Source organism: Lathyrus oleraceus, chromosome 2, assembly GCF_024323335.1.
Source record: "Lathyrus oleraceus cultivar Zhongwan6 chromosome 2, CAAS_Psat_ZW6_1.0, whole genome shotgun sequence".
Classification (NCBI taxonomy): Eukaryota; Viridiplantae; Streptophyta; class Magnoliopsida; order Fabales; family Fabaceae; genus Lathyrus; species Lathyrus oleraceus.
In genome coordinates this window covers 341,442,674-341,462,140 of record NC_066580.1, presented here as the reverse complement: position 1 = coordinate 341,462,140, position 19,467 = coordinate 341,442,674, and the positions used below count along the sequence as shown (strand labels likewise).

The window sequence follows — 19,467 nt, the reverse complement described above, 5'->3', positions numbered from 1 at the left end:
ATTATTTTCTTGACATGGTCAACTGTAGAGTATCCTTTGTCCAGAACTTTCAGTCTTGCAACAAGCATCTGAAACCTTGAGAACATAGTCTCAACTATTTCATAATCTTCCATTTTGAATTTCTCATATTTTTGGATTAAGACCAAGGCCTTTGTCTCCTTTACTTGAGGATTCCCCTAATGAGTCATCCTCAGAGAGTCAAAAATAGATTTGGCATAATCTCTGTTTGTTATCTTCTCATACTCTGTATAAGAGATATCATTAAGCAATATGGTTTTGGCCTTATAATGATTTTTGAAATCTTTCTTCTGTTGATCATTTATAGAACTTCTTGCTATAGTATTTCCTTAAGCATTTACTGGGTGAATGTAGCCATCGACTACAAGATCCCAGAGATCAACATCGTAACCAAGAAATAAACTTTCTATTCTATCTTTCCAATAATCAAATTTCTCACCATCAAAGATTTGGGGTTTTGCACTGTAAGAAGCACTCAAGAAGAAAGTGTGGATGAAGGCCATGAAAGAAGAACTTAAGGCTAGAGAAAGAAACAAGAGATGGGATTTGACTAAGCTTCCAAAGGACAAGAAAGTCATCAGCATCAGATGGATTTTCAAGGTGAAACTGAAGCCAGAGGGATCAATTGGAAAATACAAAGCAAGGTTAATGGCAAGAGGTTTTCTACAAAAACCTGAGTTAGGCTACTTTGAGGTGCTTACTCCTGTAGCGAGGCATGAGATAATCGGAATGGTGATTGCGATAGTTGCTAACAGGAATTGGCCTCTAATGCATCTGGATATGAAATCGGTATTTCTGAAATGTCCATTGCAAGAATAGGTATGCGTGTCACAACCTCCTGGGTTTATGAAAAAGAATCAGGAAGGGATGGTGTACATGTTACATAAAGCGTTGTACAGACTAAAACAAGCTCCTAGAGCTTGGAATCTAAAAATTGATTCATTTTTCGAGCTTCAAGTATTCAGAAAGTGTGAGATGACATATGGTATCTATGTTCAGCATACTTCAAAAGGCAATACGATCCTAGTTGTCGCATCTCGAAAAATACGATTCCTCGCGATGGTCGCGGAAAATAATTTACGTTCGAACAAAGTCGCCACCGAACTTTATTTATCCCAATGAAGGGATAGAAAAATATCGATAAAACCTTTAGAAAATAGAATAATGGTCGTCGCAACCATATTCGGGTTCGGGAGTGGATTACGCAAGAGGAAGGTATTAGCACCCCTTGCGTCCGTTGTACTCAACGGGAACCTTTTAGTTCTAATGTGTGTTTCGGGTGTTAATTTATGTTTGTTTGTTATCTTTAGGTTATAAAATTATTAATAATAGAAATGGATGAGAACCTCAGAAAGGGAAAGGGGAGGTTTTTTATTAGTGTGCTCGCGAAGATACAACAATCTCCTGCCTACGTATCCTTATGGTATAATAAGGAAATCAGAGCATTCATAGTTCAGGGAACTACGGTTGGTTGGTCTTTTTTATGAACAACTGTTTTAGATCGCATCCTAAAGGCTAAACGTTGGCTTGTCTACTCTTGGCGGAGGCTTAAGCATTGATTTGTTTTGTGCATTAGAAAGGATTAACAGTGTTCCTTCTGAAAAGAGTTTTGGTCATACGGAAGTGACAAGTTGGATTAATATGTTGGATATTTTGTTTGATTGGTTATGATCGCATGAGGGCGAGAAAAGATAGGTTTGATGTGTTGAGATATTTTTGGTTGGATGACGATTCCTTGGATAGTCGAGTAAGACAACTCGTATCCTCACAGCCAGGAAAAGGAATAGAAGACTCTAGACCACTTTCTTTTTCATCCTTAATTATTAAAAGGATTTTAATGATAATTAATGTGTTTTGACTGGATGATGAATACTCAGATAACCGAGTAAGACAACTCGTATCCTAATAATCGGGAAAGGGAGTAGAAGACTCTAGATCGCTTTCTTTTTCATCTGAGTGATTACGAAAATAAGTTTGCGTATGGTTGATGTATTTTAGCATGAACGACAAATACTTGAGTGGCTGAGTAAGACAACTCATATCCAAGCATTTGAGAAGAGGAATTGAAAACTCAAGACCATCTCCCTTTTCGTACAGTTTATTATGAAAGTGATTTGACTTACAGTATGAGTTAGCAGAAAAATGACAATAGTTCGACTGACCGAGTAAGAGAACTCATATTCAAACAATTGAGGAGAGAAGTTGAAAACTCAAAGCCATCTCCCTTTTCATTTAGCTTATTATAAAAATAATTTGATTTAATCGGGTTTAGAAGTTTGTATAGGAACGACAATTATTTGACTAACCAAGTAAGAGAACTTGTATTCAAATAATTGAGGAGAAAAATTGAAAACTCAAAGTCATCTCCCTTTTCGTTTCATTAATAAAAGGATTTGATTTGTTTGTGCTTAAATGGATTAGAAATGACGACCATTTGACTAACCGAGTAAGAAAACTCGTATTCAAATAATCGAGGAGAGGAATTGAAAACTCAAAACCATCCCCCTTTTCATTTTCAAATGAAGTGTTGTTTAGATGTGATTAAGTATTTTAATTTGACTTTCGATGTCGGATCGAGATTTTCTAAGAATTGCATTCTTGTGAATGAATTAAATTTATTTAGTGAATAATCCATCTAATCGATTAATTAAAACCGAATAGGTCCCATTGTAAGAAGGCCCAAGAGTAAGCCATGTGAGATTGATGGCGATGCTTTTACAAGCAATCGACTTACATAGGTGTTTTGAAAATGGGTTCGACTTTGAATCGAGAATTTTTATTTGTTTTAAAAATTGGTTTCAATTGATGGCATGGGAATTATAATCTTTTTGTATTTTTTAAGTCTTTATCATTTTTAGGTTCATTTTAAGATGAGATGAAGAATGTACAATGATATAGCATAAAGCGAAGTAAAGTAAATATAAAAAAAATGTTAGAAGCGGAATTTAAAAGAATTAGATATTAATTGCGGAAATTAAAAATTAGAGTTAATCGTTAAATGTTAGGTGTTAATTTAAATCAACATGAAATAACAAGGGAGTTGCAATAAAATATTAAATCTAAAACAAATAACTAAAGTTTAAACAATTAACAAAAGTATCATTAAATTAAAACTCAAAACAATATTAAACAATCGAAAATCTCAATTCTAAACTATTATCCAAAATATTAATTTTAAAATATTAACAAAGATTAAATTCTAAAATCATTCTAAATTAAATTAAAATTCTAAAACAATTCTTAACCACCTTATAATTCTAATCAATCCACAATCATTTCTAAAAAAAGAAATCTAATTAAATTCTAAAATATTAACAAAGATTAAATTCTAAAATCATTCTAAATTAAATTAAAATTCTAAAACAATTCTAAATCACCTTATAATTCTAATTAATCTACAATCATTTCTAAAAAAAGAAATCTACTTAAATTCTAAAATATTAACAAAGATTAAATTCTAAAATCATTCTAAATTAAATTAAAATTCTAAATCACCTTATAATTCTAATTAATCTACAATCATTTCTAAAAAAGAAATCTAATTAAATTCTAAAATATTAACAAAGATTAAATTCTAAAATCATTCTAAATTAAATTAAAATTCTAAAACAAATCTAAACCACAATAGAATTCTAATTAATCTACAATTATTTCTAAATAAAAAATTATCTAATTAAATTCTAAAATATTAACAAAGATTAAATTCTAAAATCATCTAAATTAAACTAAAATTCTAAAATAAATCTAAACCACAATAGAATTCTAATTAATCTATAATTATTTCTAAATAAAAAATTATCTAATTAAATTCTAAAATATTAACAAAGATTAAATTCTAAAATCATTCTAAATTAAACTAAAATTCTAAAATAAATCTAAATCACAATAGAATTCTAATTAATCTACAATTATTTCTAAATAAAAATTATCTAATTAAACTCTAAAATATTAACAAAGATTAAAATCTAAAATCATTCTAAATTAAATTAAAATTCTAAAACAATTCTAAATCACAATAGAATTCTAATTAATCTACAATTATTTCTAAATAAAAAATTATCTAATTAAATTCTAAGATATTAGCAAAGATTAAATTCTAAAATCATTCTAAATTAAATTAAAATTCTACAATAATTCTAAATCACCTTATAATTCTAATTAATCTATAATTATTCCTAAGAAAAGAAATCTAATTAAATTCTAAAATATTAGCAAAGATTAAATTCTATAATCATTCTAAATTAAATTAAAATTCTACAATAATTCTAAATCACCTTATAATTCTAATCAATCTACAATTATTCTTAAAAAAAGAAATCTACTTAAATTCAAAAAAAAATTCGAATTAACATTCTAAAAAAATCAGTATGGGCCTAACAAGAACCAACGAATCGTATGGGGGGCGCTGATAGGGATTAATGGGCCAAATCTGGAAGGCCCGAAACAGACCCACCTAGGTTAACTTAAAACGAAAAAAAGAAAAAAGAAGCGTTATTTTCGGTAGCCTTTCTCTCTCTTCAATTTCCCAGCCGCTCACAACACTCTGTAAACCCTAAAGCTCTTCTCTCTTCTTCGTTCAGTTCACCCTCTCTAAATCTCAAACATCATCTCCCATTACTCAACATACACAATATACCCTTGTCAGAAAATGTAACATATATAATAAATGAGAGAAAACGAAGGCACCGGACCGACGAGTCCAAAAGCAAGACTTCAGATCTAAATCAACAGGAAGTGTATGAGAGAAATTTTGAGGAGGGAGCAGGCCAACTATACCTTGACGGAAAACGTATTTTCCGGTGAGCTTGAAGATGAGGAGGAAAACGAGAAACGAGAAGAGATCGAGAGCGATTCGTTGTCGGAGTCGGTTGAGGAGGTGTTTGAACGATCTGTTGGAAGGAGAAGAAGATGAAGTTACCGGCGATGATGCCTTCTCTCTCCCGTCTCCAGATAAGCTTTCTCCTTCTATTTTTTTTTAGGTTTTTTGAGAAATATTATGGTTGTTGTGTTCTGGGTTTGCAAAAAAAAAACAAAAATCGCTCGGTTGTTCTTGATGTTGTGCTTTGCTATTAACCTTTTTTAAGAGCTTTTGGAAAGTAACTTGCTGTGTGTTTGGATTTGAAGAATCGAATTGCTCTGTATGTTTTTGCTGTTGGTTCTTTAGGTTTTTTTCTGAAAAATTACCGTGTGGTTCTTGTTTAGGTTTCTTGAGAAAAATATTTTGCTCTCTTGTTCTTGATGTCAACACTCTGTTATCTTCTCTATGTTTATGAAGAATTTTCAGTCTTAGAAAAACTTCCCCTTTTTCGATTTTCTCATCCCAGATTATGTGGGATTTGATCTGTTCTTGTTTTAAGCTAATGTCAAAAGTGCTTTTTGGATGTTTAGGTTAACCTTATGGATAATGTTTTAATCTGAGTAATTTTTTAGTTGTTTTTCAGTTCTCTAAGTGCTTTTGAAAAGTGCTTTTAAAATAAGCTATTTTTGTTCTCTGCAGATTACAGGTTTGAAGAGACTTTGATGGAATGAAAAAGTGGCTGTAAGAAAAGCACACTTGGAGGCGCGCTGGTCTTGGTCATTAGCAGCACTTTTTTTCATTTAATTAGAAATGTTATTATTTAAGTTTTTTTTAAAGACAAATGTGTATATTTGGATTTATCTGTAACTTATTGAATTAAAGCTAATAGCCATTGTAACTTGTTGGATTTGAAAAGAATTGAATTATTAAAGTGTATTTTGACTATTTGCAATTTGTTGGATTTGAAGTCTCATGGCCATAAAAAACTATGTATTCAACCTTTTAAGCTTTCAAAACTTAACTCAATATTTATTCATGCTAATCAATTTCAACTTTTAAAAATAACACAATTCTATTTTAAATACAAAAATCTAAATATGGGACTTTTAATTTAAAAAATAACACAATTCTATTTTAAATACAAAAATCTAAATATGGGACTTTTAATTTAAAAAACAACACAATTCTATTTTAAATACAAAAATCTAAATATGGAACTTTTAATTTAAAAACGACACATACATGTTTCTAAAAAAATGCAAATTTAATTTGGGAACCCATGAAGAACTTAGAACTTGGTATAAATATTTGGGATGTGTAAATGGACTAGTAAATAGTGATCATAGAAATAATATAGCTCTTAATACTTACTAATAAAAAAAAGGTTTTGGATTAGCAATGTAAAAAGATTCAAACCACATTTTAGATTATGAACACACTTATGCAAATGGGCCTTTGAAACAAAGAGATCTCATGGGTAAACCACAAATGGCCAGACAAAATTGGGATATGACACTAGTATGTCTGAATATTGATGACATATTGCTAATAGGAAGTTGTGAATATGAGATAGCTAAGTTCAAGAAGATGTTGATGAATGAGTTTGAGATAAATGATCTAGAAAATATGACATGTTTTCTAGGGATGAAGATTTTATACTCTGAGAAGGGTATCATTTTTTATCAGTTGAAGTATTAACTTGAACTTTTGAAGAGATCTGAGTTGCTGAATTGTAAGGGTGCGGTCACACCTTCAGAAACAAATCATAAATTGGATTCTGATCCTGAAGGTGATGATGTGGATGCTACAACTTTCAAGCAGTTCGTTGGATCTTTAAGGTATTTGTGTAATACCATACTTGATATTTGCTATGCAGTTGGAATAGTTAATAGGTTCATGAGTAAACCGAAGTGGTCTCATTACCCAACTACTGTTAGGATTCTAAGGTATATCAAGGTGACTCTGAAGTATGGAGTTTTGTTCCCTTCTGGTGAAAAGGCTAATTCATAGCTGATGTGTTACTCAGACTCTGATTGGTGTGGAGACAAAGTTGATAGAAGAAGTATTTTTGGATATTTGTTTAAGTATTTGGGAGATCCTATTTCTTAGTGTTCCAAGAAGTAACCAGTTGTTGCTTTGTCAACCTGTGAAGCTGAATATATTGCAGGTGTTATGGCAGCATGTCAAGTTGTTTGGCTTCTGAATTTACTGCAGGATCTGAAGATCAAGGTAAACAAGTCTCTGAAGTTGATGATTGATAACAAGTCTGCAATCAATCTTGCCAAGAATCCAGTCCTGCATGGGAGAAGCAAGCACACTGAGACTAAGTATCATTTTCTAAAAAATTAGGTTCAAAATAGAGTGCTAAAAGTTATGCAATGTAGTACCCAGAAGCAGTTGACAGATGTTCTGAACTGGAGGGATGAAATTGGTGTTGTTAGCTTTGATTAGTTGAATATGAATGAAAGGATAGTGTTAGAAATAATTCATATTCAGTAGTGGTAGTATTATTAGTTAAGCTTAATCTAGCTAGTTTAGGTTAACAATTTTTCCTACATGACATTATTGTTTGTATATATAAATAAATGTAGATGTCAACAATAATATACAGCAGATCGCAGTACTGAGTGTATGCATTGTGTACAGTGTGTATGCAACTATTTTGCTGTAACTATTTTGTAAGAGTAGTGAAAGTTTGTTATTCTCTTCTCTCTCTTATTTCATTTTCATCTTCTTCACCTTGTGCACCAATATTATTTAGAGTCATTTTGAATAAATTTTAGTTTTTCATCTTTTAAGTCTAGTAGAATGACATATGGTGATTTTTTCCCTAAAGAGAGAAATTATTTTAGTTTGTTTCTATCTCATGTATCTGGCATTACAAGTTAAATAAATGGAACAAAATTAAACTAGGAAGTTTATAGATATCCACTTCAAGATTTGTGTTGCAACTCAATTGACAAGGAAGTGAGGTTATCAATACAATAGAATAATGAGAAAGCACTAAAGCACAACTAAAACAACAAGAGGATGAGAAAGAAGTTATTCCAGATCAGGGCCATCGTCAAGACCCTGATAGGGATGAAAGTGAGAGCCCTCCGATAAACACGAGTTCAACTCACAATCCTAGGCATCCACAGTTTACTACATAAACATTATAGAGATTTTGCGTCCATCTAGTATAAAAATGGTTTGAGACCAACAGTCATTTTATGATTGTGAGGTTGTACCACTCATCATATTACCAAGCTTGGATCTTCCATGAAAGCTAAAACAACATTAATGACGAACATGTGCCACTAAAACTATAAAGTGATCCCCGTTTGCCTAAAAAGAGCATGCACCACCTATCAAAACCTAATGGATATAGTTTTTAAGGATTAAATTGATAGAAACCTAAAAATTTATGTAGATGGCATGGATTAAAAACCCTGGATTCAGAAGTAATAACGAGTTTAGCCGGAAAGAACAACCATGGTTTATGTTAACAAAAAATATAAAGGGCCAAAATATAGTCGGCATGATAAAATTACAAGCATCCGAGAAATGTAAAAGAATTGTCTTGTTCAGAATCATCTATTGCACTAGGGATAAAGCATTTCACTACTTTACAACACAAGGGAATGTGAAAATTTTATATGGACTTTGAATGCAAAGCATATTTTCAAAATTTTAAGGCATTCTTGTGTTCGCAGCCTATTTTAACTCGGGCAAAATAGGGGACACAATTATATATATATATATATATATATATATATATATATATATATATATATATATATATATATATATATATATATATATATATATATATATATATATATATATATATATATATATATATATATATATATATATATATATATATATATATTGTATATTTCTCGGAAAATTAGTTTGATCAGTCGGGATATCAGATTGGAGGATCATTCATGTACATATCAAAGTTTTTTGAGGCCGAATTGGTGTGACAGTCGAGTATGTTTCATGTTAGCAGGTCGGTAGCCGTGTTATACCTCATAGCCGAAATCTGATTTAGGTATCAAAATAAGCAAGACGTAATCGATTTCGGATAAGTCGGTAATGGTCCGATTAGTACAAGTCAGATCCGATGACAAGGCTAAAATACCATTTGAAAGATCGTAAGAAATAGTTACAAGATGATACATTATGAAAGGGGAGTTTTAATTAGTGAAGAGACGGACTACATGCGAATTATAATGACAATGTGTTAGCTGGGATTTTTGACAAGGTTAAAAATCTCAACAAAGGACAAAAGTGAAGGTACATTAATGACGTGTATATAAGAGTCTTGGTTTGAATAGATTCGGGACTTAGTTCTTGGGATGTTGTAAGAACATTTTGACCGCGTGATATTCTCGACAACAACAAATGGGTCAAAAAGTCGGTTATTTGAGCGTGCAGATGTTACGTTCAAACATGAATAACTGCCTATAGGTTTCTTTCTGAAGGACGCGTGGAGAGAGCACAGAGACAGGTTGCATGCAAAGTTTCACGTGGAGAACTCTGAAGATAGGAACGTTAGAAGTAGTTATTTTCGTACTTGTATATATAGGAATTCATTTGTTAGATTCAGGTGTGTTCATTTTACTATAGAAATCTCACTTAAAACTCGAAGTATTAGCGTCTAGAGAAAATAATTATAACTGAGAGAATGTATGAACAATGAAACACCATTATTTACTTTTAATGCAAAGTCTTTTAACTCTTTTATTTTGCCTCATCAATTTGCCACAAAAATGAAAAACCAACAAATAAAAATGAAAATATTAACATTTTCTACATAAAATAAACTATCACCAATTGTATCATACAAACATAAATAAAAGCAAAAAGTTTTACATCAGTTACCACATGCAACCCAATAAAATAACAAAAGAATTAGTTTAAGATGTGTACCTTAAAAAGATGTAGAGAAAAGCGGATTTGATTAAAATCTTGAAGAAAATCCGAATCCAACTCAAGCTTTGAAAATAAACCTTGAAACAAATTTGATGAGTTTTGATTTTGCTAGAGAGAAATGAGTTTATTAGGTTCTGGTTTTGTTGAATATGAAGGTTTTGAGAGAGAAAAAAAGGTGAAATGAATGAAATTAATTATTCTCAGATTGAGGGTAATAATCAGGGGGCGAAGCGGTGGAATATACATGGAAGTTACGACGTGAAAACAATCACACAACATTTAGAGTCATTGAGATTAGTGATGGGCAAACCACCTCATAAACTCTGTCAAAATATGGAACTTGCGACGTGCAAGACACCTCGCAACTTCTGAACAAGTCAGAATGTTCCCATGTCACCGGACACTCAATAACTGAACTGGATTAGATTTTCCCAATTTTTAGAAAAAAATATTGCAGGGTATTCTTCATCTCGGAAGATACTTTTCAAAAAAATAGAATTTTTCACCTTCATTTGTAAGGTGAAAAAATATTAGTTTTTCTAGTTGAGTTGTGAGGTGAATATTAATAATAGATAAGAATAAGTTGTTCCAATAATTAAGTGTAACCAACCATTCCTATTACTATGCATATGAGTTGGTATAGTTTGAATTATTCATTGCTTAATACTAGGAATCAACAATAGGGTTCCCTTAAGATTAGGAATTAATTATACACTCAAGTATCACTTGTATCTATAAATACTCAGCATTTATGGCTGGAACAAAATATATAAGAATCATTCTCTTTATGGTATCAGAGCGTAAAACTTAAAAGCATTTTTTTTCCGATCCTTGTTATGGCTTCTGAACCGACGCCCACTATGTCAACACCAGCCGACAAACTGATTGTCTTGAATGCTGGTTCTCAACTCTCCATTAAACTTGATGGAGACAATTATCTTGCCTGGAGAATTCAATTCATGGCTCTTTTAACAGGCTATGATCTTCTAGGTTATATTGATGGAACTACACCTTGTCCATCAAAACAGCCCGCAAGCGATACCACCGCTGTCAATCCAGCCTTCACAAATTGGGTTCGACAAGATCAACTCATTCTACATGGTATTGTATCTTCGGTGGCTGCAACAGTGGTCACACACTTAGGAACTGTCAAAAGTTCCAAACAAGCATGGGAGATCCTTAAAACCATGTATGTGGGCCGCTCAAGAGTGCGAATTATTGCGCTCAAACAACGGATTTCCAATTTCAAAAAAGGAAATCAATCGATGGCTACATATCTACAAGGGATAAAGGCAATTTCGGATGAACTCTCAATCGTTGGTCATCCCCTTGATGAAACTGATCTTGTTATTCACACTCTCAATGGTTTGAGTGCTGAGTATCGTGAAATTTCCGCTGCACTTAGAAGCAGAGAAAGTCCTGTTGTATTTGCTGAACTTCATGAAAAACTGATGGATTTTGAAACAATTCATCATCAAGCTGATCCACTTGCAGTTGACAATGTGATTGCCACTGCCAATGCAGCCACAAGAACAAAAAACTATCACCACAAAAACAACAACAACCGCAACCCTTCACCAACTTTGCGGAATGGCGAAAATAAGGTGGTATGTCAGTTTTGTGACAAGGCTGGTCACACTGCTAAGGTTTGCTACAGAATTAAGGGATTTCCTAAACGAAACGGCCCTAAACCAACAGTGAACTTTGCTCAGAATCAGGCTGCAACACAACATGGTAACTGGGTCATGGATACAGGAGCATCTCATCATATTGCTCAGGACCTACAACAGCTTACCTTAACAAATTCCTATCCTGGAGCAGATCGGGTGATTGTTGGTGATGGAACAGGTTTGGAAATTACTCACACTGGTAACTCTGTTATTAATACTTCTGTCAAACCTCTTCATCTTAAACAAGTCTTATGTGTTCCTAAAATTCAATCTAACCTTTTGTCTGTCTCCAAGTTATGTCAATCTAATAGTTGTTCTGTTGAATTTTTTGCAAACCATTTTGTTGTCAAGGACTTGACCTCGGGTCAACCACTGCTTCAAGGACCACTTAAACAAGATCTTTATCATCTATCCAATGCATTTAGTTCATCCAGTCCACCGCAAGCATTGCATACAAGCATTCATTCTACATCTACATGGCATCATAAATTAGGACATCCTTCTTTCAAAATAATAAAGCATCTGACTGACAATCATCATCTACCAATAAAGCTTCCGACCTCACATGAGTGTACTTCCTGTCACTGTGCAAAAAGCCACAAGCTTCCTTTTTCAAATCATCATCTCACAAGCAGCAAATCTTTGGAACTTTTGTACTCTGATGTTTGAGGCCCAACTCTTGTTAGATCAGTAGATGGTTTTTTATATTATTTAATCATTGTTGATCATTTTTCCAAATATGTGTGGTTGTACCCAATGAAACATAAGTCAGATGTCTTCTCTATTTTTGTTCAATTCAAGTCCATTGTTGAAAAATCCTTTAATTTTCCGATTGTTTCCCTGTTCACTGATAACGGTGGAGAATTTATCAAATTAAAATCTTTTCTTGCCAATAATGGCATTTCCCATTTAACTTCACCACCCCACACACCTGAGGTAAATGGCACATCAAAGAGGAGACACATACATGTTGTTGAAACGGGTCGTGCTCTTTTGCATCATGCTAATTTACCTTCCCAACTATGGTCATTTGCTTTCACCACTGCTGTGTATCTCATTAACAGGATGCCTAAACCAATCATTAATATGATCTCTCCCTTTGAAATATTATTTAAAAGTAAACCAGCTTATCATACACTTCATTCATTTGGCTGTTTGTGCTTTCCGTGGCTAAAACCATATATGCAAAATAAGCTCCAACCCAGGTCTAAACCTTGCATCTTCCTAGGCTATTCAACGTCTCAGCATGCATATTTTTGTCTTGAACCTTTGTCAAATAGGATATATGTATCTAGACATGTCCACTTTATGGAAAACTCCTTCCCCTATCAATCCCTAATTAATTCGTCATCTACTTGTCCACCAATTCCATCACATGACTCTTCGGTACACAGTATTATTCATGTTACCCAAGATCAAAATTCAGCTCAGGAACCAAACCAGTCCCTAGCACATGAGTCATCCACACCTGAGCCATCAGTCCCGGTATCGAGTCCCATAACAGATCCGGTATCAAGTCCTCCACCAGTCCCTGAGTCAATGCAACCTATCGATTTGTCTGTAACAACAGAGATACCAGTGACTAGTGATAACCTAACAAGCTCTACCACCAACACTGCATCGGATCCGGTTCCAACTTCAACGACAAATAATCTTGTTCAACGTGCTCCTATCGTAACAAGGTCATAAAATAATATATTCAAACCCAAGAAACTATTTATTGCCTCTAAACATGACTTGCAGGAAAATCTTGAGCCATCTACTATTACTCAAGCACTTAAAATACCACATTGGAGAGATGCTTGTTCGGCTGGATTTAATGCACTCATGAATAATGGTACTTGGACCTTGGTTCCTCGTCAGGCTCATACTAATTCAGTTGGCTACAAATGGTTGTTTCACATCAAAAGAAATCCTGATGGAAGTGTGGCACGATATAAAGTAAGGTTGGTTGCAAAAGGATTCACTCAAACACCTGGTCTTGATTTTAAGGAAACATTCGCACCGGTTGTGAAACCTCAAACTATTAAAGTGGTTCTCACTTTAGCACTTGCTCAAGGGTGGTCCTTACACCAAATGGATGTTAATAATGCCTTTTTGCAGGGAAAATTGACTGAAGATGTCTACATGCAACAGCCAACCGGATTTATTCATTATGAATTTCCTCAACATGTATGCAAACTCAAGAAGGCTATCTATGGTTTACGACAAGCACCTCGAGCATGACATGATTCTCTCAAGGCCTTTGTTCTTTCTCTTGGGTTTCAAACAAGCCTAAGTGATTCATCCTTGTTTATTTACAATAAACATGGTGTACAAGCGCTCTTATTAGTATATGTTGATGACTTACTTTTGACGGGCAGTGATACTACCTTTTTAACTCACTTCATGACAGAACTTTCCAACAAGTTTTCGCTTAAACAACTTGGTTTCCCTCATTATTTTCTTGGCATTGAAATGATCCCAACCAAGGAGGGTATGTTATTATCTCAACATGGTTATATTCGAGAACTCTTGGATAAGTTCAATATGGCTGGAGCAAAGACCGTCAACACACCATTATGTATGACTACTCCCCTCAAACTAAATGATGGATCAGCCGCTGCCGACTCAAAGCTATTCCGTAGTATCATTGGTGCATTGCAATACGTTACTTTGACAAGGCCAGATCTGTCCTTTGCAATTAAAAAATTGTCACAATTCATGCATCAACCAACACAACTGCATCTCCAGCAGCTCAAGCGAGTATTACGGTATCTAAAACATACTATTAATGATGCTTTGCGGCTAGCAAAACCACTTCATCTTAAACTGCAAGCCTTCACCGATGTTGATTAGGGAGGTAATTACGATGACAAAACATCTACTTCAGATTACATAATTTACTTTGGAGGAAATCCTGTTTTATGGTTATCAAAAAGACAGAGAACAGTTGCAAGATCTTCCACAGAATCCGAATACCGGTCTGCTGCCAATACTACAACTGAGATCATGTGGTTGCTCAATCTATTGAGTGAACTTGGAGTACCATCTCAAGTACCTACTCTTTTTTGTGACAATATTGGCACAACCTACTTATGCTCCAATCCAGTTTTCCACTCTCGAATGAAACACATTGCTCTCGATTATCATTTCGTGCGACAAATGGTTCAACTTGGAAACATACGAGTCTCTCATATTTCTAAAAAGTATCAACCGACAGATATTCTAACAAAGCCTATGCATCGAACCAGATTTTCATTTCTCAGAGACAAAATTTGTGTCATTGATGGTGACCCAATTTTGAGGGGGCATAATAATAGATAAGAATAAGTTGTTCCATTAATTAAGTGTAACCAACCATTCCTATTACTATGCATATGAGTTGGTATAGTTTGAATTATTCATTGCTTAATACTAGGAATCAACAATAGGGTTCCCTTAAGATTAGGAATTAGTTATATACTCAAGTATCACTTGTATCTATAAATACTCAGCATTTATGGCTGGAACAGAATATATAAGAATCATTCTCTTTAAATATCACCCAACAAGTATCTTTCTTTGCAAAGTAATTAACACATGACAAAATCCCCATGCAACTTCCTTGGTTTCTTGTAGTGTTACTCTCTCGACTTTACCGTAATATGTAAAAACAAGAAAGAAAGAGTAGTTTAATGCTAAAGAACTACAACATGATAAGTGAGAGTGGTAAGGACTCTAACTTCATACTATGCACTCAAACAATACATGTAATTTTACATTCTTGGCTTATCCCAAACACTGCATGCTACACTCAAACAATATAGCAGTAGATGCAGGGATTAGAAATGCGTCTCACCAATTTGATGGACAATAAACTATTAATAATAAGTGAGCTCTTTTGTAATTGTTGCCGCAACCGGAGAACACGATTCTACCAGGAGCAACTTGTGTCCTTTTGGATATGTTGTTAGGTTTTTTGGCTCTGTATTGTCAATCATGCTTCTGGATTTGTGTAATTTCTTCCTCGTACTATATTTTTTCTTGTGTATGCATAGCTAGAGATATTGTGCAATCTTTAACCAATACTAACTACTAATTAGGCAATACCAAGAAAAAACCATGACAACAAACTACATCAAAAGAAGTTTATTTAGACGTGGAAAACTACATCAAAAAAAGGTTAATTACCTTCTCTCCATCCTCATTATCATTTTAATAAATAAATATATAAATAATGGAAAAAAATAATATGTTCGTCGCATTTATATTCGTCTCATAAAAACTCGCAAAAAAATAAAGAGAAATAGGATGAACATAATTAAATGTGGAGACCTAAAACTTTGATCAATCCTAAAGAAATAAATGGGGCAAAGTGTTCTCGCAAATATTACATTTTTAAAGTTAAAAATTATAAAAATAATATTAATATCAACGCTGTCGGTAACAATTAAAGAAAATAAAACTTTGATCTACTCTAAAAATGAAAGTAGGGTTTTTAAAATTTCGAAAGATGTGAATTAAAGAGACCAGTACAATAGATATTTCAACGGATTTCAAATTAGAGAAAAACCTAAGTCTAGCATCACATCGAGGAGCTTCTATCTACCTTCTAAGAAAAGGTTGCAGTGGATTTTAATGTTCATATGTTCAAAAGCTTGAAATCTCAAATATAATAAAAAATATATATTAAACCTATATAAAACTAGGGTAATGCTAACTTGTGCCCCAAGAGCACAAGTTAAGAGATGAATATAGAAATAAATTCTTGGAAAATGTGTATTGAATTTATTAGAAACTTATCATTAATAATTCTATTTATTTTTTCAAAACAAATTTTCTATTTATGGGTTTCTTAACATGTGCCCTTGGGGCACAAGTTAGCATTACCCATAAAACTATTATAAAAATGGTAATAAATTGTTTAATAATGTTTAGGTATTAATTAAGTAAATCATAGATATTTAATGTTAAATACTTCTTACACTATTTAAATTTAGTGTCATTCTATTCAATTAACATATCAATACTACTGAAAAGATTATAAATAGAAGTTTTAGAAAAATGATTGGCCTTAAATAGAGTATCCCCAGTTGAATTTGGAGATGAGGTGAGACTAATGTAAAGATGTGGAGAGGGGATGATCAAATTGTTTTCATGCCTACTTTTTTTTAATAGTTATAATTTATTTGTTTTCATGCCTACTTTTCTTTAATAGTTATAATTTATTTTCTCCTTCCCATAACTAGTAATCCATTTGGAATAGAAGAGTATTTAAAAATAAATGATCAATTTTAATTTTTAATATTTTTTTTCTAATTTTACCCTTTAATTAATATTAATTTTATCATTTCAAATATAAGACAAAAATATTTTAATAAAAATATTATTATCTCTATTTTATTTATTTATTTATTTTAATTTGTGCGAAAAGGTAAACCGAATAAGTAATTATGAGACGAGGGAGGGAGTAGATGTTTTTCTTAAAGGACTTTTCAAACATTAGTCAATGGACGATAAAATTTGATTGACACATATTAAGATGTTGCCAATAATTGAGTCTATAATTAAATATTATTAATATTATCAGATAGATAAACCGATTAAAAGCAGCCTCTTATTCTTGCTAATGCAATGCTTCATCCGACTGACATCCATCTATATATATATTCATTTCATCTACGTGAACACTCACAGTTTTCTCATAGCATTACTAACACGATGAAGTCATATTTATTTAAATTTCTCTTATTCCTTCTCCTTTTCATTCTCAACCCATCAACCCTTTCAGCTGGATTCCTTTCTTCTCTAGAAAAACAAATAATAAACAAGATCAAGGGCGAAGCTAGTCACTATGCATGGAAGAAGACGTTAGACAAGATCAAACAGTTACCTCCACCAGATGCACAGCCAGCCAAAGAGATCAAGGGCCTATCTGAAATCAAACAGTATTTCTACTATTTCGGTTACCTCCCGCAATCCGCTCCATTCAATGACATTCTAGACGAGGTTACAATTTCAGCTCTTAAGACCTACCAGAAATATTTCAATCTCCAAGTTACCGGTGATTTAAACATCCAGACTTTACAACAAATCTCTTTACCAAGATGCGGTGTCCCTGACATGAATTTCGAGTATAGTTTCACTGATACACTTAATGTGTCGTGGCCGAAAGGAAACAACAGGTTTCCTTCCGGCACTAGAAACCTTACCTATGGATTTGCTCCAGAGAGTAAAATCTCATTCAACTCTACTCAAGTGTTGAGAAATGCATTAACCCGATGGTCACAGACTACAAACGTCCTGAGTTTCAATGAGACAGCTTACGATGTTGCCGACATTAAGATTGGATTCTACATTTACGATGATGAGATTGAGGATGTTGTGATAGGGGGCTCTTTTATAAACAAGCAACTCAATTCTAATGTAATGTCAGGTGTGATATCGCTTGACGCTTCGGAGCACTGGGTGTTGCCGGATGAGAACTATACTTGGTCTTGGCAGGATGTAGAAATTGATTTGGAGACTGCGGTGATGCATCAGATAGGTCATCTGCTTGGACTTGATCATTCTTCTGATGAGGAGTCAATTATGTATCCAACAATATTGCCATCAAAACAAAGGAAGGTGGAGATTACAGATTCTGATAACAAAGCCATCCAACAACTCTATTCTATTAAAGACAACAACAGAAGTTCTGGTAACGTTGGACTTGGACGCTTTACAATATTTAGGTCTAGTTACAGTTTCGTAATATCTTTGTCCCTTGGATTTGCTTTCATGGCTATTCTGAACTAGTTTCTGGAATTATATCCTTTAGTTGGGGAATGAATAATTTATTTGTGTAATATTGCTTCTGTCTAATTTTCAGTTAACTTATTATAAGGTGTTTTTCGTTATTTGTCACTGGTTTGGATTTTAAGAGCATCTCCAATGTAAAATCTACTTAAGGGTTATTTATTATGTGGGTTTCACAAAACCATGTCTTCTTATAGTATTTGTTTTCATATATTTTAGCTTCACTAGTTAATTCCTACATTCTATTTAAATGTATTTTCTTCTCGTACTTTTTTGGATGTGGTGTGGCAGTGTGGGTATTTCAGTTGAAAATTAAATTTTGAATTTTGTTTGGTATAATTAATCATAAAATTCTTTAATTTAATTTAATTTAATGTTTTGTTTTGATCTTTTAATTAAAAAACCTTAATTTCTAGTTATTTAAGAGTTCTTTCGTTATAAAAAGTCATTACCGTTAAAAATTCTGGAAAAAATGTTAACTTCACTACATGGTTTGATAGGTAGCAAACTGAGTCAATATATATATATATATATATATGTGTGTTAAAAAAACGATATTTTGTTCAATCAAAGAGGTTTTGTTTTGGGAGGTTAAAAACCCGTGTAAAAATATTAATAATGTGTAAAAAAAATATTAAACACTTCTAAACAATCTATATTTACGGTCTGCATTCACAATGTGTTTTCTTGACCTAGTTAGGAATTGAAACAAGATTATAAAATTTCATACTGAATTTTCTTTAACTAATTAGGAACTGAAACAAGATTATAAAACTTCACCCTGAATTTTCTTTAACTAATTAGGAATTAAAGCAAGATTTTAAAACTTCACATTGAGTTTTCTTTAACTAATTAGGAACTGAAACAAGATTATGAAATTGGATGAAAATCATCTCTAAATTGCATTTATATATGAAAATCAACATGTTACAACAATTATGTTTATTTTGATGCTATCTACACAGTAAATAATACACCAGCACATAAAAATGTAATTATGTAATTGTCATCACAATTTAAAATCAGATAATGATACACAACATTGCTATCTTTCTTTTTTTTCTCCTAAAATAACCTCCGAAGATTTGGGATCTTTTGAAGTTTAACCAATTTCAGACATACTTCCACTTTTCATCATGCTTGATGAACTGCAGAACATGTTGCAACAACATGAGAATTGTGGAGAAAATAGAAAGAGTGGAGATTTGTTATGAGAAAAATGAATGTCACGAAATAGTTTTACTTCTACCAACCAAACAATGAATGATATTGTATGCCAATTGTCCACATCCTTATTCA

At 32.8% G+C, this 19,467-nt stretch overlaps 2 protein-coding genes across 2 annotated transcripts; both read left to right on the top strand.

The window, feature by feature from the left end:
- Positions 1-13,797: 13,797 nt before the first annotated feature.
- On the top strand, positions 13,798-14,247 carry LOC127123146 (uncharacterized mitochondrial protein AtMg00810-like). The gene has a single exon (XM_051053395.1). The coding sequence runs from the start codon at positions 13,798-13,800 to the stop codon at positions 14,245-14,247; it is 450 nt and encodes a 149-aa protein (XP_050909352.1).
- A 2,844-nt stretch (positions 14,248-17,091) lies between these two features.
- On the top strand, positions 17,092-18,333 carry LOC127121390 (metalloendoproteinase 1-like). Its single transcript, XM_051051884.1, has one exon. The coding sequence runs from the start codon at positions 17,092-17,094 to the stop codon at positions 18,166-18,168; it is 1,077 nt and encodes a 358-aa protein (XP_050907841.1). The 3' UTR covers positions 18,169-18,333.
- The last annotated feature ends 1,134 nt before the right edge of the window (positions 18,334-19,467 follow it).

Bases quoted from the DNA above. Each gene is read 5' to 3' on its own strand.
- LOC127123146 (XM_051053395.1), top strand. From the start codon at position 13,798: ATGACAGAACTTTCCAACAAGTTTTCGCTTAAACAACTTGGTTTCCCT.
- LOC127121390 (XM_051051884.1), top strand. From the start codon at position 17,092: ATGAAGTCATATTTATTTAAATTTCTCTTATTCCTTCTCCTTTTCATT.